The sequence below is a fragment of the Zerene cesonia genome, chromosome 28, assembly GCF_012273895.1.
Source record: "Zerene cesonia ecotype Mississippi chromosome 28, Zerene_cesonia_1.1, whole genome shotgun sequence".
NCBI classification, from domain to species: Eukaryota; Metazoa; Arthropoda; class Insecta; order Lepidoptera; family Pieridae; genus Zerene; species Zerene cesonia.
In genome coordinates this window covers 812,756-833,529 of record NC_052129.1, presented here as the reverse complement: position 1 = coordinate 833,529, position 20,774 = coordinate 812,756, and the positions used below count along the sequence as shown (strand labels likewise).

Sequence of the window (20,774 nt, the reverse complement as noted above, 5' to 3'; positions counted from 1 at the left end):
CTACCGGAGACGTTGATGAGGAGTTTCTCGTCCTCAGCACGGCGTCGATCCTTGGGGACGGGGGGAGGGGGTAGGGGGTGTGTGGCGATGGGAACCCAGCCGATGGCCGCGGCGCGCGCGAACGGCAGCCATGCGGCGACGGACGCCATCGCGTGCTGTCGGCGCCACCGTCGCCGCTTTACTGAGCCGCACCCCCCGCGTGGCGCTATTTCTGGCCGCCCGCCCAGATGCAAGCCGTGTTGCCAGTGAATTATTAAAAATAGCAAACATGTGTTTTACTGTGTATTGACCCTCAACTGAGCTTGATGATCATTAAAAGGTCGATCGTTATTAATAAAAGCAGAAAAGCATTCACTTAGTACGAATAAAAATTCAAGAAATAATCTAATAATTAATTTAAAACGTTCTTGTTTCAGGAAAAGTATATAGTCTTCACAATGGAAATTATAATAAAAACAAATATTTATATCTCTTTAATATTAACTATGCAACATATCGGTTTTTTATCAATAAATAAATAGCAAATCAATTTTTATATCAATCAGAAAATCAGCGTGTAGCATACAACTTTATAAATAATAAGCTGTACGTCTGCCGAACTTCTCAACTCTATATAGATATAGAGTATATAAAAACAAACCTAATCAAAATCGGTCCAGCCGTTGTTCAGCGTTAGCGAAACAAGCAGACAGCAATAGATTTTCATACATTATTGTAATATACTACTCAAAATGAATATATATATAAACAAAATTCCCCGGAAATTTTGCAAAATTTTCGCGACTCTAGCAACTCTATCCCGGGATTGGGTGGGAAGCGCATGCGTGTATTGTGACGTCACAGTCTAATAAATTGATTTTCATCCGTGCATCCCTGTCTGGCACAGCACAGTCACTATACATTCATCTCCCTCGCACGCCTTTAAGATTAAGCGACCTTTTGTATGTTTTTCTCTTTAAAATATATTTTTTTAAAAGCGCCATTGTCTTTGCTAAAGGCTTTACGTCGAAGGTACACTTAATTCTTGAGTCTCTGTTTTCTTGTCCCGTTTATTGCTGAAATAGGTCGAGAGAATGCTGGCCTAACGTTGCTTTAACACATTCATTGACACCTTTAATGAGTTTAATTGTAACGAATTTCCCATGATTCTGTCTATTAAAAAAAGTTTGTGATGGAAACTTGGAAACGGTTGCACCGATTTCTGTAAATCTTGCAAGGAGATAGATGATATATAGGATCGTATTACTAGGAGTAGTATACTAGGAGTTATAATTATAGCGTCATTAAAATACAAAAACTTGTTTAGTGTTTTTTATTCCTTGATAATTTAAAATATATATTTATAGTAGAAAAGCAGTGGTGGCTCAGTGGTGAGAACCTCGGACTTCAAAATCGATAAGTCCGGGTTCGAGACCGGGTGAGCGTGCAGGAAATAAATTGATTTTTCAATTTATCTGCGCATGTAGATAACATCACCACTGCTCGAAACGGTGAAGGAAAACATCGTGAGGAAACCGGCATGTCCAAGAATCAAAAAAGTTCGACGACATGTGACATCTGCCAACCCGCACTTGGCCAGCGTGGTGGATTATGGCCTGAACCCTCATAGGAGGCCTGTGTCCCAGCAGTGGGAACATATATGGGCTGATGATGATGATTTATAGTTTAGATTATAACTCAGCTTACGGTTTAAGTCTCCAAATTATACATGTACTAATAAACTCTAAGTATATTATGCTACTAGCTGCGCCCCGCGGTTTCTACGCGTAAGTCCGTATCCCATAGGAATATCGGGATTAAAAGTTGCCTATATGTTATTCCAGTTGTACAGCTATCTACTTACCAAATTTCATTACAATCCGTTCAGTAGTTTTTGCGTGAAAGAGCAACAAACGCACACACATCCTTACAAACTTTCGCATTTATAATATTAGTAGGATATACATAATTTAATTTAAGACATTGTACATATTAGGTGCGTAGGCCTTTCACTGTTTACCCTTTTCTACATACTGCAGTCTCATTGAACCATTAGGGAATGAGTGGTGAAATCGCTTTTCGTTCTGTCATACCTAAAATGCTGTCATTTTATTGATGGTTGACGTTTGCTGAGTTCAAGGAATGGCTTGGTGTATGAAAATAAGATCTTAGATTGATTGAAAAAAGATTGAAGAGATATTTTGAAAGATAGAAAAAATTTCTCATTTATAAAACACTAGCTGCGCCCCGCGGTTTCACCCGCGTAAGTCCGTGTCCTGAAGGAATATCGGGATAAAAAGTTGCTTATATCTTATTTCAGTTTTCCAGCTGTCTACGTACCAAATTCCAGTACCAGAGCCAGAGCCAGAGCAACAAACACACACACATCCTTACAAACTTTCGCATTTATAAGTATATAAGTAGTAGGAGTAGTAGGATTTCAATGCTATAAAACTAAAATTAAAAAAAAAAGATTGAAGATTGTAAAATGTTAAAATGAATGTAAACCGAAACCGTATGTATAAGGAATAAGAATAAGCATCACATCATCATCATCATCATCATCAACCCATAAATGTTCCCACTGCTGGGATACAGGTCTCCTATGAGTGTTCAGGCTATAATTCATGACGCTGGCCAAGTGGAGATGTCACATGTCGTTGAACTTTTGATTCTTGGACATGCTGGTTTCCTGGCGATGTTTTCCATCACCGTTTTCTGCAGAGGTAATGGTATCCACATGAGCAGGTAAATTGAAAAATTTATTTCTGTTTGCTGCAGGCTCCCCTGGTCTCGAACCCCCGATTTATCGATGTTAAGTCCGAGGTTCCCACCACTGAGCCACCACTCTTTTATAATGAAAAGAATATTAATAAGGATCATATCTATCTCTGTTTGGTTGAACACACTAATCTAAAATCTTAAGAACTACTGGACTGATTTGGATGAAATATGATACGAATATAGTTTGAGACCCGAGATAGAACATAGGATAGATTTCGGCTTTTATTTTTTCCTTTGACTATGCGGGAAATAGTTTAATGTAAAAAGTTTTGTCATTTAAAGATAGGAAATTGTGGGGTACTCTAAATTAATTATTTAAAAAGGAACATTTATTACCAGAATTTATGAAATACTAGCTGCGCCCCACGGTTTCACCCGTGTAAGTCCGTATCCCGCAGGAATATCGGGATAAAAAGTTGCCTATATGTTATTCCAGTTGTCCACTTGTCTACGTACCAAATTTCATTGCAATCGCTTCAGTAGCTTTTGCGTGAAAGAGCAACAAACGCACACACATCCTTACAAACTTTCGCATTTATAGTATTAGTAGGATTAGTTTAGTAGGAAGTAGGATACTCAATTCTTAGCTCGTAATATGATTAGCTGCCACTAGATGGCGCTACGTTTCATGCTAGCTTAAGTTGCCTAACTTTAATCTATACAGGTGTAGATGCATGGTTTGGATGTTTGTGTGGTTGTATGGAGTTAACTATCGATCTACTGGACTCATTTTAAACATTATTTTACCAACAGAAAACGACGTTATCTGTTAGTGTCATCCTACTAGTCCTACTAATATTATAAATGCGAAGGAAAGAAGTTTGTAAGGATGTGTATGTTTGTTGCTCTTTCATGCAAAAACTACTGAACCGATTGCAATGAAATTTAGTACGTAGATAGCTGGTCAACTGGAATAGCATATAGGCAACTTTTTATAAATATAATTCTGAAAAATTTTCTGTGTGTTTTGATTGGGAAACGTACATTTATAGTCATTTAAGGTTTAAAAATCTACATAATCGGATGAAGCAATTTTGATGTATTCTCTGGAAACGAAAGGGTTAGGACTTGAAAGGTAGAACCACATTTTAAATTTTGATGTGTATTATTGTGGCTATTGTATTAATTTGTGATCTCCAAAAAATAATACATATAATGTTTTTTTATACTTTTATAAATTCATCCGTCTGAATTTAGAGTAGCTGTGCCTAAATATTTAATGAAATCAGCGACTCGACTTTAATGTAATAATTTTTAAGAAAAAACCGCCAACCAAATTTAAATGAAACCACATGGCAGTCACTAGCTTTCAAATAAAAAACGAATTTTAAAAATTGGTTTAGCCAGTAAAAAGTTACGGGTAACAAATACAAAAAATACAGTATATTTGATAAATCTTTTTTAAAGTCGGCTAAAAAGCAGGTTCTTAATACCACAAGAATTTGATGCGTTGAAGAAATATATGGTTAATGTTAATCAGAAATCCTATTATCCATGTGAAAGAGAACTATGAATGTTTGTTGCTGTTACACTCAAAAACAACTGAACCGAAATTTGGTTGAATTCCTTAAAAAAGAAACAAAAAAGATTATAAATAAAAAATCAAATCACTTTATAAAATGTACATTTATTCTTACATCGATATTTACGTACTATGTACAGTCGGAAAGAAAAGCGCACTCTGCAATTATTCGTTCAAGACTTTCAACTTCAAAATTAACAATTTTTCTAAGCGATACTCTAAACCTTCGCCACCAATTTTTGTATTTAAATTAAAAAGAGCATTACATTGCGCAGCATATAATATTCCAAAAAAAAATACTGTATGAAAACACATTTTTAAACCAAGAAATTTCTCCAAAAACGAATCAATCGCTTTTACAGCATTTGTTATTAATTTTATTGAAACAATATGTCTCATACATCGTACACGGTGTTATCATAAACTAATTAATATCTGTGGGAGACACGGTACACCTCAGTGAAGTTAATAAATCAAAACATTATTACTAGATACTAAATACTGACCAAATCACCAACAAATCATCAGTTATAATAATAAAGGTTAAATTAATTTCGTAATTTTCCATCGAATTTTGTACTCTTAAAGAGAATAAAACGAAGTTTTGTAAAGTGCAGTCAATCTAGAAATCGGAACTTCAAATACAAAACTAAAGAGTTTGTTTGTTTTAACGCGCTGTCCTCAGGAACTACTGGACCGATTTGAAAAAATCTTTCAGCGTAAGATAGTACATTTATGAAGGGTTATATAACTGCCTAACGTGGGTGAAGTCGCGGGATAATTAGCTATGCATAGATTTTTGTTCTTCTCAAAGATAAGACCACATATGTTCGCAGAAAAATGCAAAAGGGGTGAATGCTACACAGTAATGAATATAGGACATAATAACACTATTGAATAAGTAATGCTAAATTTATAATATACTAGCTGACCCGGCAAACGCTCTTCTGCCTTACTCTTTTAATTTAGGGGTATGAAAAATAGATGTTGACCGATTCTCAGGCCTACCCGATAAGCACACAAAATTTCATGAGAATGGGCCCAGCCGTTTCGGAGGAGTATGGTAACTAACATTGTGATACGAGAATTTAATGTTTATAGAGATAGGTGATATATAATATTTGTAAAAACTCCTACATTTCATTTCATTTTAAGCAATAAAATATTGAGGTTACCGTGTCTCAGATCTATTACAATTACTTCCTTTTTTCCGTAAATAATAGTGAATATTTAAGCAATTTACCATTGTAATATCGTGTTATGATATAAAAATCAGTAATAGGTATTAAAAATTCAAGAAACGCATATTTTTTTTTCAAGTATAATAATAAACAAATTATAGAAATCTGTATAGTCCTGTCTACTTTTATATACTCTTTATTAAAGAAAAACTGTATTTTCCACGTGATTGTATCAATTATAAAGCCCATCTCACTCATCTGTATTTCTAGTCAGATAGATCAGAGCGAGACAACTATTCTTATATGAGTACGTTCTTTGTAATTCTGCAGATTATTAATATGTAATGCCTTGTGCGCCTTCGAATCAAAACTGAAATTATTTTATAAAATAAACCATTTAAAACCAGTGGTTATGTACAAGTGAGAGCAAAATATTAAAATATAATTAATGTATAAATAAGAGAGTACAATAATACAAATGTTTTAAAGATAAATAATGTTCATATTTCAAGTCAATAAATAAATATTTTCACTTAAACGTAATGACTGTTTATTAATTTGTATTCATCAGATTTCATGCAGTCGATTTGCGGAATTTTCTCTCTGTACAAAAGAATTACCTTTAGGTGACTGTACCATTAAGTCCATTGTACTATTGGGACCAGTTACTAGACCTTATACAGACCATACTACGTCTACTCAAATGGTCTATTTCAATGACTAATCTTTGCTATACTTAACAATCTTTGCTTATATAAAACCGACTGCATGAACATCACTCAAATGTGACTAAAACAATCACAAACCGTTACTAACTTATAATTAAAGAAATTGCACATAAATTTCTTTGGTACAATTGTATTGTGAAATAATAAAGACAAAAACAAACCGACCGCGCCCAGAAAATATCCAGTAAACATTGAAAAATAAATTACTTAACTAAATGCAAATAACATTCACATTATTTAACTAACCCCTCAAATAAGCATTGAAGTAATGTCCTTATCCTAGCTCGGCGACCGCGACGCTCACGGTCACAGAGCAGAATGTCCATGAAGTGAGCAAAACTGCCTAATATAGGTACATTAAGCTGTATGACATTTCCACCTCTACGCTTGCACGACTTGGACTAGAATTCACAATTTCCCTTAAAAATAGTGAAGCTTATATAGTGTTTATTATATCTAATTATAATTAATTGTATGTAATATCACGCAAAACTCCCTTGCTACATCTGTCATTGTCCATTAATGGAATGTCATAGAGATCTCTTGACTAGAGGAAACAATTGCTACACGGTCAATATATACAAAAAATTCACACTCTGTTTACATTACTGCGATTCTAAATCAATAATTTATTTGATTTCATAAAAAAATAAATGTAACTGCTACCCGTATTAGAAGTGAAACTTCAAAAGATATATTACTAAATATCATTTAAATTTAAATAGCAATTTCCAGTAAAATATTAAGTAATGTTTAAATAATTGCAGTAAGTTGACTATGTCCTACAGGATGATCATGGAGTAAACGTCAAAGATAACTTTTCAAAGCATAGAGTTTATAATAGTGTTGATACTTCTGACTATCTTTGTCAGTGTATGTTATGAATTATGACTTACATTTCCATAGCTGGCATACATTTCCATTTCAGCTTTATATCTCTTGTACATACACTAGAGAGTCTTTTCGGGAAATACTGGTGTTATATGAAAAGTTCTTTTAGCGTTAGATAGTCCATTTATGGAGGAAGGCAAGTGCGAAGGAACATGTGCGAAATGGAAGAGACCACGGGGAAATGCTAGTTGTGAAACTGAATACAAACAACCACACTATAATTTTAATTATCACAAGTGAGAAACCAAAACACAGCTCTACTGCGAAGTTTCACTTCAAAGTTGTAACAGAATTTCTATGTCTATTATAGGAAATATCGTAGCAGTTTTGTACATTTTGACGCATAACCTTAAAATACTGACGTTTCGAGACCCGATTAGATCGGATATTTCACTAAACTTTAATTTCGCCGTAAACATAAGCGATCGTTTATTGCATGTACTATTAACTATAGAAGCCCATTGTTTGAATCCACCGTATAACTCTTATTATCATGACCTTAATATTGCTTTTAATATGATATTTCTAAGACCCACTTGTCCAAGATTATGTTAAAATCTCACACAATATAATATTTAAATGTCATCCATATTGTACACACGCCGGTGAATTCAAACGATGACACACTAAAAATAAATAAAACAAGACGTATTTATCTAGCAATATAAACTAAATGACTAATCGATTATGTTTGACTAGAAACATTGATATTGGGAGATCAGTTTGGAATGATAATTGAACAAATGTTATAACTCACGACATCTTTCTGTACATATAACTTGAAGTTGTCTCGTACTATACCGATCGACATGCAGAAATCCTGTAGACGTTACGATATTTTAATCTGTCATATCAATGTCCAGAATAGGAAAGCCCTTAACGTAATACAATATGTCAAGATTTCACAACATCAGGGACAACTCCAGATTGTTTTCAGAGCACTAGTAAATGCTGGGGCGGTAGACGGCGTCACAAGAGGTGGTCGTCGTGTTCTTCGTGGTCTTCCTCAGAATCGGCGGAGTCTAGACTGGGTACATGGTCCAGGTCATGCGCGTCGCACTGCTGGTCCAGCTCTGTGGATGGCACATCGTCATCTCTCCACTTGTCCATCGATCTTCTGCGTGCGTTCATGAAGAAATTACCTACTGTCGTCGGCTCTAAGCCTAACTGCCTAGCTATCGTTACTTGCATTTCTTTCGATGGCCTTTTCGTTTCCTGGAAATACAAAATTGTTGTCTATTAATGTAGAGAAACAATATTTAAATCAAGTAATGTAGCTTTTAGAGTTTATTAACAGTGTACCAGTAATAGTATACATATCAAGTGTATATTTCCAACCCTCGAATTCTATTTCTAACATCAGTCTCATCATAGTTGATGACAATACAGGGAACATTCAGAAGATATGATATTTAAAATCAGGACTATACAAAACAAAGTTTACTGCCTTCTTCCGTTTCTTACTCTTTACCGACAAATCATAACTCCAAATGCTAAGGCCCTAGGTTTAAATGTCAAAGTCTTGATACAAGTTGCTAGTTCTATTTTTGCTTTTCCGAGCCGGTGGTAAATGTTAAAACTATATTGTGAAATGAATAGTGCTTCTAGAAGAAGTCTAATTTAATAAATAAATGTTCTCAAACATTGAATACTAAATTTGAGTTTGATCAATTTTAGTATTGAAATTTACTGCTTTTACGCTATTTTAGCTTTCAGTTAGTCTAATTGTTTATTGGAGTTCATACTGAAATTCTTAGACCATTTGTGGCAGGTCAGATGCGTCTCACACGTTCTTCACCAGTAGAGATTAAAAGAGATTATAGGGTGAAAGGCATTCTATGTATTTTGACAAAAATGTTCATTATTAGCACTAAAAATCGAACCAATATTTCTTATAACGACTGTACCATGAAGGCAGTTTGTATTGTTTATCACTAAGGTCTAAAATCGTCGAACTCATAAATATAGAGAAGTTTCTGGTACTTTAATCTTTCAATCCTACTTATCCTATCCTACTAATATTATAAATGCGAAAGTTTGTAAGGATGTGTGTGCGTTTGTTGCTCTTTCACACAAAAACTACTGAACCGATTGCAACGAAATTTAGTACGTAGATAGCTGAACAACTGGAATAACATAAAGGCAACTTTTTATTCCGATATTTCTACGGGGCGCAGCTAGTTACATCATAAATGAAAGGTAAAGGAAATGTACTCGGTATAACACTACTTATTTACTATGCAGCACCTTTAGCATAAACTTTATTATTATTTTGTAGTTACTTGGCTAAGACTAGTTAATTGCAGTGATTGAAATGGTAACGACTAAAATTTTGATACTTTTCGAATCTTCTCGTCAGAAATAACAATCTGAATTGGTGAAGAAAAAGAAAATATTATGGAAGTCTTCTTGCTATAGTGTACAAGCTTTTTGCTTAAATTAATAAGATTCAAATTCAAGACGAATTGACATATGTATAGAAGAAATGATACCGATATTCACCTTAAAAATAGCTTGTAGAGTACGCCGCTGGAGGTCTGTGAAAACCAAACGCGGTTTCTTCGGAGAAGGATGGGTATCCGAAGTTATATCCTCCTTGCGCTTGCAGCCTGCAATGCAATTTGTATCATCAGGTCTATGGTTGGAAGGTTCTGTATTGTGCGGATTTAATTTTGCTGAAAAGTTATTAACAAACATTAAGGCATATTGTTCAAATCTCTGAATATAGATTTGAATATTATGCCTTTTAATAAAAACATGTATTCAAACAATCTAGTTCCAAACGAAATATTGCATATTATCTTGGTTTTGTTTAATAATTCTATTGAAATTGAGTGATACTGTGTATAAATATATTACGCCCTTACATTTTTGTTCACATATACCTTACTGAAGCTTTAGCATTACAAGCTCAAAAAATAAATGAAAAATGAAAATTTCTTTATAAATCGTTATAATATAATCTATAAAAATATACTCACTGCCTCTCTGAGGAATCTGGGCCGCTGAAACAGAAAATGAAAATAATGAATAAGTTATAATCAAACCAAATAACAGAGATATGGTCTAAGACCATTGCACATCAAGCCCTTGGAAACTCTAGGGACAACAATCATGCTGCTAAAAACAAATGCTTTTAGTTCTGTCAAACAAACAACATTATTACAACCAAAGAAATAAAAGCATCCGTACATTGGATCCTAGAAACATAAATTGTCATTGATATATCTGAATTTTTCAGCATTGACAATCCAATTATAATAACGGCTAATGTAGCTGAAACATTCAGACATAGGAGTGACTAACTTCGACAAAATAACAAGAAATACTATAAAGCCATAAAGGGCTAGTACCCATCTATCGCTTAATCAAATATTCGCATACCTGGCGACAATGTAAACAACATTAACAAAGGGTTCAGATCACGCAGGCACCTAAAAATCATAGTCAAAAAACTAATTCAGCCCGGGCGCGGGAAAAATAAAAAAAACGGGATGGATGGGGCAGCAGTAGCAGTCTAACAAACATCTTGGCTTCTCGAAGCTAACAAAATACACTTACCTACTACTAAAATAATATTAACACTAGTTACTTCCACAATGATCTTAGGCATAGGCAGTATCGTCGCCGTGTAACATGAAGACAAACATTCAAATAATTCATGGAAATGATACTGCCTACCCAAAAGTAAACATCTAGATAGAGTAATCTATATTTTTACACATCTTTATATAACAATATGTTTTTTTCCAGTCTATGAACTTGTCACAAAGCGAATGTTTTTGCTAGTTTAAATAAATCATAAATACGTATACATAATATGTTACCTTTGCGACAAGCTATTGAATAATACCTAAAAGAAACCAAGTCCACTGCTACACGGCCAGGGTATGGGAGAAGGAATGGGAAATATGAAACAAAATAACAATAATAATGAACAGCTATATTGAAACATTTATTAAGTAAAATAAATAATGTTACAACATTGTTTAAAGGAAAAATAAAACGTCTCTCTGACTATGAATTCAACATAAAAAAACCTTGGAGGGGTTTAAGGAATCAGGAAATCATTCAGGGAGGACTCACAAGCAAGAAACGTCCCCGGCAGGTTCGTATGCCGGTGGTTCCCAATGGGGCGTGGGCCCGGATGGGTACATAGCGGGGCTCTGGGGCAATGACTGGGCCCCGTGATAGTCCCTTGCCCCATAATTCGGCTGCTGCATGTTGTTTACATTGTCGCCTTTAATCGTTTGACTGGGATTATCTGAAAAAGTTTGGCATGATGTATTTTGAAAGTACAGTGGATATAATCATTAAAAAAATCCAATAACATACTCGTTTTAACATAGATTTATTCACTATAATTGCTGCACCATTTACAATTGACGCTTGTTAGGAAAATAATATAAACAATCATCAGAATATCATCCAACCCTTTCTTAAAATTGATTGTGCTTCATTGAGAGATTCATATAAAACATGATGATTACAATAATTCAAATTGATACAGAGGAATGAATAACGTGGCGAAGGTAAAAACCCCACGACCCTAAATACCTACATAGGACTAGAACAGTCTACCGAGGGGGGAGAGAGGGGGAGAGGGGCGCGATCGATACGACGTAGGTGTGACGTCACAGAGGGGAGCTGCACGGTCGCGTTACATTTGGCGACAGAGTGAATCGAAATTAAATGATATTGCTGTTCTTCTTTATACATAAATTAATATTATCTTAATAAGAGATATTATGGTGATGGAAAAAATAGATTCATTTCAAGATACTGCAACATTTTTGCATGAAAACTGTGATGTTAAAATTATACACACAGGGAGAATAATTGCTCAAACGAAGATCCGTAATTATTTAATTCAACCATACACGAGTGTGTATATAAAACTATATTAAAATGTATTAGTTCAAAAGCCTACTATAGCATTAATGAATATATGGAAGATAAAAATCCATGGAATGTTATCGCTTAAGAACCACGGGTCAGTTCATTGGCATCACTGTTATGTACATGTTACATATTATGTAGAATTAAAAATTATATTATTTTAAAAGAGCAACTACAGAGTTTCCTGCCGGCTCTTCTCTGTAACTGCCTTCCGAATCGTTGATAAATGTTATAACTGTGTAATATGACGATTCAAAAATGCTTCAATAAGAAGTCTAGTTGAATGAATCAATTTTCGTGATGGAGTTTGAATCATCGCTATGCAATCTGCTTAGAAACTAAACAATATAACATTAAGGAACAGGGAGCCGAGAACAATACCTAAATTGATGGTGATAAAGCTCAATTTAATGGTAATTAATCACTAAATGTTCAGACTGTGAGAATTTGCTAAATTCTGCTGTTATAAATATTTGTATACGGTAAACATCCACACTATATACTTTATAATATATGAGGAAACTTTGTGTACTTTTGTATGTTTGTAATTATGCACCATTAGAAATCTGCAACTTCAATAAGTGACATAGTGTATATATATACCACGGGCGAAACCGGGGCGAACAGCTAGTTAATTATAAATCTATACTTCTACACGAATTAACCTGAAAAAAAATTTGGTGTTTGCTGTTTGCACGTTTTACCTCAGGAACTACTGTACTCTTTTTAATAATCCTTTCTCTGTTAGATAATATATACGTGATCTCCGATTGCTATAAGCTAGATGTGTACCAAGCAAAGTCGGTGCAGGCATCTAGTTAGAAGTCTCACAGTAAAGTATTGTCTATATAAAAATTATTTTAAAAGTAAATCAGTATCTCCTTGAAATCTTGAGTGTATAAGTAAAATGATAGATAAAGAATACCAATGTTGAAACTATTAGCTGTTACACTGCAGGCAACAGCGAGGTAGCTTTTATATAATTTATTTGTACCATAAATAATCTCAATTCCCTGACTCTATATAGGAAAAATGGACGTTTCAAAGTAATCAGGTCACACAAGCCATCAGCGTCTTGTCTAAATTTGGGCATAAAAAGTGACCCAATTCCGGAAATTTCTAGATCTTTTTATAAGCGTTATATATAGGCTCCCGTTAACGATTCGTTTTAAAATTCACACTGGTTTTAGATCGAAATAGACTTTGCCTTATCTGAATACGATTATTATAGCTTCTTATATATAACACTAGCCGCCCGGCTTCGCGCGTGGTACATCCATACAGTACTCAGCATTATTATAGCTATCCATGAAGCACTCAGGTATAACGTGCACCTAACGGTGAGAGAATGTTTGTAATCAGTACAGGTATTCCTGAGATAAGCGCGCTCAAACAAACGAACAGACTCTACAGCTTTATATTATATGAAAAAATTTGTTAACTTATTATTTCATAAGATATTTCTATAGACAATAAATAACACAAAATTAATAATAATTAGCGAAATTGGTCCAGCAAATCACGATGATACTGCGAAGGGATATAGGGAATCGTTTTTTATATAAAGATAGCCTGTCATTTCATGATGAACATAAATTAAAATTCAATCAACTGTTAACGATGCTGTATGAAAAATCTATTATCTGGCGCAAATAATTAATTCTAAAATGCCATTTTATAAGCCACAAATTGATGCAGAGATATCATAATTCTATATAACATGCCTCAAATCGCTCACAATATGTATATCTATACTAATATAAAGTTAAAAATTAATGTTTGTTTGAACGCACTAATCTCAGGAACTACTGGTCCGATTTGAAAAATTATTTCAATGTTAGATAGCCCATTTATTAATATTCTTGTATATTTCAATTTAAATATAAACAAAACTGTTTGAAAAACTGATAATCAATGAAACTATTCACTACAATTTATGCTAGAAAGAATTTCTAAAAATTGTCCATTAAAACTTTTAAATATCTCAAATAAAATATCTAATACACCAGTATTAGGAACTTTTAAACATGTACATTATTCTACCAGTATTGACCTAGATACTTAAATGAAGCGGATGATAGAGACAATGTGAAGTTTTGTTAACTTATAGAGATAATAAAGAAAGTAATTTAATTATATACCTCGTATAGTAGAGTTATTTCATAGAGAGCATAAGTTATGGTAGAGTTATTCTATAAAATTAGTAACACTATATTACATACGTTACTGCATTATTTATGCAATACTATAAATGCTCTTATATGAAATTGCATTTTTAACCGACTTAAAAAGAGGACGTTCTCAATTTGACTCTAATTTTGTTGTTTTTATCCTCATAATGTTTTATTATTTTTGTTTTATTGAAAGCTGGTATCCCATTTCTATTTACTGTTGTTCTGACAGTTGGAAGACGGTTTAGTTTTCATTGTTGAAGATGATTTTATCATTTCAATACCTTTCCACCATTTTGTTTCCACAAATATACATGAGTCGTCCCGGTTTCGCCCGGATGTTAAGATTCCTATTACCCCAAGGGACTATTTAATCGGGATAAAAAGTATCCTATCTCTCAATTCTGCTAAAACCTTTTCTGCATACCAAAATTCATCAGAATCCGTTAAGTAGTTTCAGCGTGATTGACAGGCAAACATCCAAACAAACTTTCACATTTATAATATTAGTGTGAAATGTGATTCTATTACAATTTTGATTCGACCTCAATCTTGGATAATTGCTTTTTTTATGTCATAGCGAGCAACTGAGCTTATGGTTCGCCTGATGGTAAGCGATCACCACCGCCCATGAACATTCGCAGAGGCTCAGACTCTGAGAATACATAGCATTGAAATGCTTTATAAATGAGAAATTTTGAAAGAACAGAAAAAATTTGATCACGAGGCGGCATTCGAACCCGTGTTTCTTGCCTAACCGTAGCAACGCCTAGCCTCTCGGCCACCCGTGATCCCAGCTAGAAATAATTAGATTGAAGTTTTCGTTCGAGATTCATTTAATTTTAACCCACAGCACAATCGAGACCTAATTCAATCGAATTCTATTTGATTTAATTCAATACTGTAGAGAACAAGCCCCAGAATGATTGAATAGATTCATTTTACCAATAAAACGTAGCCATTTTAGTAATTAACAAGAAGACAAACATACAAACATAGTTATTATTAATTAATTAATATACACTAATATCATTCAGAGGAAACTTTGGTATTTTTATATTTGTGTTTGTAACGTTTTCATGCAAAAACCACTGGACCAATTTCAAAAATTCTTTCACCATTGCAAATTCTCTGAGTGATATACGCTATATATGTACCACGAGCGAAGGCGAAGATACAAACATAGTTATTACCACTATTAAAAGATTCCTTTGCATGGTACTGGGAGGCAGATAAATAAATTTATTTGACAAACATCTAAATCCGAACACAACGAACGAAACAATGCAGAAACCAATAAAATCACACGTACTCCAATTTTAATCGGTTACGTGAAGTAGTGACGTGCTCTATCGATAGACGTCATGTGTCATCGATATAATGCGATCGATATCAGCTGACGGTTGGGCTCAACTCTATGTACAAAATGAATATAATTATTATTAAGAACGCTTTATCGATAAAATTAAATAAGAATACAATATATAGTAATGGCTGTTGCCTAGCCCGCGCGGTCTTAATAAATTTTCATGGTACAAATTTTTATCTCCTATTTTATCCCCTGCGGGGCAGAATTTCACAGAATCCTTAGTGGATGCCTCCCTTATAACATCTATCTGCATGCCAAATTTCAGCTCGATCCGTCCAGTGGTTTGGGCTGTGCGTTGATAGATCTCTATTTCAGTTAGTCACATTTGAGTTACATAATATACTAGCTGCACCCGGCAAACGCTGTTCTGCCTTACTCCTATCATTTAGGGGAATGAAAAATAGATGTTGGCCGATTCTCAAGGATACCGGATAAGCACAAAAAATTTCATCCAAATCGGTCAAGTCGTTTCGGAGGAGTATGGCAACGAAAACTGTGACACGAGAATTTTATATTAGACTAGCTGCGCCCCGCGGTTTCACCCGCGTAAGTCCGTATCCCGTAGGAATATCGGGATAAAAAATAGATGTTGGCCGATTCTCAGACCTACCCAATATGCTTACCAAATTTCAGAGGAATCGGTCAAGCCGTTTCGGAGGAGTATGGCAACGAAAACTGTGACACGAGAATTTTATATATATAGATTTGAATATTTGCAATAAAAGGGCAGGCTTATGAAGAAAGGATGATTCTATCATTAAAGCACGTTTCAGTTGTTTAAAATTACGTTTTTTCGTTTATTTATTCTCAATAGATTCAAGATAATAAGATAAACCCATTAAATTATTGCATTGTCCCGATCCTTGACATCTATATAATAGTGTGAATTAATATGTCTTATAGTGGGCTAACATCGAGTCGAACGAATAGATTACATACAAACATACAGATGAAGCTAATAAAAGTCGTTATTAATGGAAAAAATATAGTGTCTATTACCCGGTTACCATAGTTACCACACCCCTCCCCCGTGAATTTTCTATGATAAAACTGCTCTTTATCCTTATTTGGATCTTAAACTACTTGGAACCAAAATTTATCCCAATCAGTTGAGTAGTTTAGGTGAAGATGAAACAGACAGAGTTATACATTCATTTATTATATTAATTGGGATGTCTGTCTTTGCGATATAGTTCTGATACGATGACGTCAAACAAAGGCAAGCAAAGCCTCGGGCTAATGCTTGTATATGTAACTTGTCAAGTTCACTAGTGAATGTTCAATATACAATTATATTACACTAGACGCTCATCCCGGCTCCGCCCGGATATCAAGATTTCTGTTAAATCCCAAGGGAGCATTTAATCGGAATAAAAAGTATCCTATTCCAAGTCAGCTCATACGTCTGTATACCAAAATTCATCAAAATCCGTTCTGTAGTTTCAGCGTGATTGACGGACAAACATCCAAACAAACAAACTTTCACAAATTTTAGTGTGATGTGCTAGTGACGTGATATATCGATTGTCGACGATCGATGAACAGTTGACGTCAGTCGATAAGATAACTGAATCCTCATTAACTGTGTAACACTCACGTCAATTTAAATGTAATAGGTGTATTTTGTTTGTTTGTCTCTACATACTTTCTGTATTGCTTCGTAATGATAGTGGAAATGATAAAGCATTTTACTATCCCCAGTATATTTAATCTGTCTATGACTAAACTACTGAACCGATTTGTTTGAAATTTGGTAGAGAGATAGTTCAAAATCCGAGAAATAACATCAGACGATATTATCACAGAAATCCCATGAGAACAGAAATCATGCCTTGAAATCCCGGGAACTGTATCTTTCCCTTTAACTAGGTGAAACCCCAGACTGGAAGCTCTAGTGCTTTAATAGCATCAAGGTCTTTTAATCCCAGATATTTATATCATCTGTAAGAAATACTATTTTTATAATCAAAAAATCTTAACGTATATGACATTAAAAGCAAAACTTTCAAGATTTCTTTTCGAAATTTAAGCGACGAACTAAAACTTAGAATATAACTTAACTGCAACTTCCACGTTTTCGCATCGCAGTATCTTTTGTCAACTATCCGATATCCGATACAATCTTTATTCATTTAACTTGAGTAACATATATAAATTACATATTTTTTAAACTAAACTTTATCTTATAGAGAACTATATTATCACACTTACTATAATGCACTATAATAGAAGTACATATATATCCCACTAATATTAGACACGCGAAAGTTTGTAAGTATGGATGGATGTATGTATGGATGTTTGGTACATAGATAGCTGGACAACTGGAATAACACATAGGCAATCGCGTAATACAAATAAATATAAATACATTACTTTAATTAAGTAAATACTGACTTCCACGGGTGAAACCGTGGGGAGCAGCTAGATATTATAGCGAGCGCAGCGAGTTATTGTATCAATGCATATTACTAATTTAAATAATATAATATTATAAATGCGAGACACTCTGTCTGTCTGTTTGTCTGTTTCTTACGCCCTATTTACTCAACCGATTCGCACAACGCACAAAGATGAATTAATACACGAAGGGACATAAAATTTTATCCCGGAAATGCCACTGGAAAGGAATCCATGCGGGCATAATCGCGGGACTGCATATCTTTTCCCTTTATCACGCGGGCGAACACACGGGCGAAACACTAGTATTTATAAAAAAAAAATTGAGTATAAACCTTTAAAATATTAAATGCCCATAGCCAGCGACGTGCTACATAGAACGCCCAACGTCACAGCATCTATTATAGCAATTGATGTCGACAGCTGAGGCGTGCGTTGACTGAATCGCATTAGTGTTACATTCAATATTCCTACGCGTGGATATCAAATCTCAAATACTTTTTCTCGCTGATAATTCAAGAAAGGATCAGCCTAGTGACGTATTATATCGATCGCATGACCACATTGTATCGAATATTGCCATCGATATTTTGCAAAATGAAAACAATCTATTTATCGAGGCTAAAATTAAAACAATTCGTCATTTTACAATTCAAATATCGAACGGCACAGCTCGTGACATGCAGCATTGATCGCTGTATAGATCAAGCAATCGATGTCAGCAGCTGACACTGGCTTCGACCATTCCTAATTCAATTTTAAAAGAATATCGACATTCTATTTTCCTAACGACAAACACCAAATTCCAATTTTGAACACACTCAACAGTTCAAATATCGAACGGCACCAATCGAAACTAGTGACGTGAACCGTGCAGCATCGACCGCGCGACCCCGCAATATCGATTAAAACAATCGATGCTGGCAACTAGCATTCGCTTCAACCGTTCATAATTCAATTCAAAAAAAGAAATAAGCCCATAATATTCCATTGGCGGCAAATTCGAAATTCGAACACTCATAACAACAGTTCAAATATCGAACGGCACAGCTAGTGACGTGCAGCATCGACCGCGCGACCCCGCTGTATCGATTCAAGCAATCGATGTCGGCAGCTGACGCGGCCCGTGTTTGTAAACGCAGCGTGGGGAGGAAATGACACAATTTACCTCTCTGATAGAGGAAGGGTTGGATTTTAGAGCGAATGAGTTTTTACGGTGGCTAGTAAATGAAGTGGTTATCGTGAAAGCGAAAAGTCTTAATTTCTTTTAATGACCATTTCATTTGAGTCACTTTTAATGACTCTATTCAATGATTTATTCCATTTTTCTATGAAACATTTTTTCATTAAAACATTATTCGGACGACATTCGTTTTCTAATGTTTGCATGTTTTTTGACGCACAATTAATTCAGATTAAAATTACCATTTGAAAACTCACATTTCTTATTTGCTTTAAACGCACTTTAAATAAAACCTTAAACTAGTAGTAGTATATAGCTTTTAAACAATTAATTTCGAAACAGTTTATTTCGATTATTCATTCTAAGAAAGATATTTTTAAAATATCACTTCCCTTGTATATATCTACAAATAAATCTATTCATATGCAAGAACTATTAAAAACAGATTAACATGCAAACATACCTGCAAGTCTCAAAGCCGACATCCTCTGGAACTCTGGCTCCTGCAACCACTTCCACATTCGCCTGAACGTTTCTCTCCCTGACTTTAGCTTGGACCAGGGTTTTGGATTCCTTAACAGATCGCTGAGCGTCCCCTGCGACCTACACAACACCCTCTGAGCGAAAATAGCTTGCGGTATCGAATATCTCTTTAATTCACCACTTATCCTCTGTGCCAACTCTTTCGTGTTAATCTCCTCCGTGTCATTGGTCTGGGCTTGTGCTTGCTGCTGCGCCTCCTCCCTCGCTAACAGCGCTGCGTTCAAGTCGAGCCCCGGGCTGGGCAGCGGCGGCGTGGGCGACCGCCTCTCGAAGGAATTGGGTGACGCGCTCCGTCTGCTGTACGCGGACTGCGGCGAGAGGGGCTCGTTGTACGGCGCCGGAGACAGCGACGCGTACGAGTGCTGCTGCTGTATCACTGTGAACGTTCCACCGGCGTGATACGCGAACTTGTCCGACACGGTGCTGATCGGGGGGAGCGGGAGGAGAGGAGTCAGCGTGGCGTACGAGGCTGGCTCCAAGCCCGGCGGCGTGAGGCGTCCGTTGACCGCGGACAGGGGGTGGAAGGCGGCATCGCCGTCCGGCAAGAGGTCAGCGGGCGAGAGCCTCGGCGGCGACGCATTGCTGGGAGCGACTATGACGGTGAGCGGCGCGCGGTCCCGCACTCGAGTCTCGTCCATGGCGCGCGGCCGGTGGGAGCGCGGTCGCGCTAGCGACTGAACAACGCCTGCGCCACGAACCCTTCGCTCCCCTCTGTCCGCCTGCAAACACCCTTATTTTATACCCTAACGTCCTACATCCTACTGCTGCAGTGAAATGTGAACTCTACACTTACGCACTAAGATTGAAATTCGACTGTGCACACAGCCCAGTCTGGTCGTGAGACGTGAACACTATACAATGCACCCTTAACCTAACCTGCGATGCTTTTACTCTTATACGTATACGTAGCGTAGTTGCAGCGTGTACATTGAACGCTGAGTGTGAGAAGGAAGACGAGTTTGCGAATTGGAAAAGCAACGGATGAGGAATTGGTAATATCGTTGATGTTTTGTGTGTCGCTAGTGTGGTATGGTGCGGGGGGTGCCCCCGTTGGCTGTCACTCGGCTACTTTCTGCCTTGTAGTGGAACTTCCAGCTGAGGGGAAATTTTATTTTACATTAATT

At 35.7% G+C, this 20,774-nt stretch overlaps 2 protein-coding genes across 3 annotated transcripts in view; both read right to left on the bottom strand.

Annotated features, from left to right (window-relative positions):
- Positions 1-149, bottom strand: part of LOC119837680 (potassium voltage-gated channel protein Shal) — a 59,090-nt gene extending 58,941 nt beyond the window's left edge. The window contains exon 1 of the mRNA XM_038363411.1: positions 5-149. Within this exon, the coding sequence (XP_038219339.1) occupies positions 5-149 (145 nt within the window). The remainder of the gene's footprint in view (positions 1-4) is intronic.
- Positions 150-6,078: 5,929 nt separating this feature from the next.
- On the bottom strand, positions 6,079-20,362 carry LOC119837674 (hepatocyte nuclear factor 6). 2 transcript variants are annotated; one of them, XM_038363402.1, is made up of 4 exons: positions 19,571-20,362; positions 10,067-10,090; positions 9,588-9,694; positions 6,079-8,300 (listed from the first exon to the last, which is right to left on the bottom strand). In XM_038363402.1, exons 1-4 carry the CDS (start codon positions 20,286-20,288, stop codon positions 8,055-8,057), a joined length of 1,095 nt encoding a protein of 364 aa, XP_038219330.1. In that variant the 5' UTR covers positions 20,289-20,362; the 3' UTR covers positions 6,079-8,054. The 2 variants fall into 2 exon arrangements, with proteins under 2 accessions (XP_038219330.1, XP_038219331.1); XM_038363403.1 differs by lacking the exons at positions 6,079-8,300; positions 9,588-9,694; positions 10,067-10,090 and adding an exon at positions 11,032-11,349.
- Between the last annotated feature and the right edge of the window lie 412 nt (positions 20,363-20,774).

What these genes read in the sequence shown, in the direction of transcription:
- LOC119837674 (XM_038363402.1), bottom strand. Translation starts at nt 20,288, where the DNA reads ATGGACGAGACTCGAGTGCGGGACCGCGCGCCGCTCACCGTCATAGTC. An exon ending in CCAGATTCCTCAGAGAGGCA is followed by an intron (nt 9,695 to 10,066) that starts GTGAGTATATTT and finishes ATTGCATTGCAG; the next exon opens with GCTGCAAGCGCAAGGAGGAT. An exon ending in CTCTACAAGCTATTTTTAAG is followed by an intron (nt 8,301 to 9,587) that starts GTGAATATCGGT and finishes TTGTATTTCCAG; the next exon opens with GAAACGAAAAGGCCATCGAA.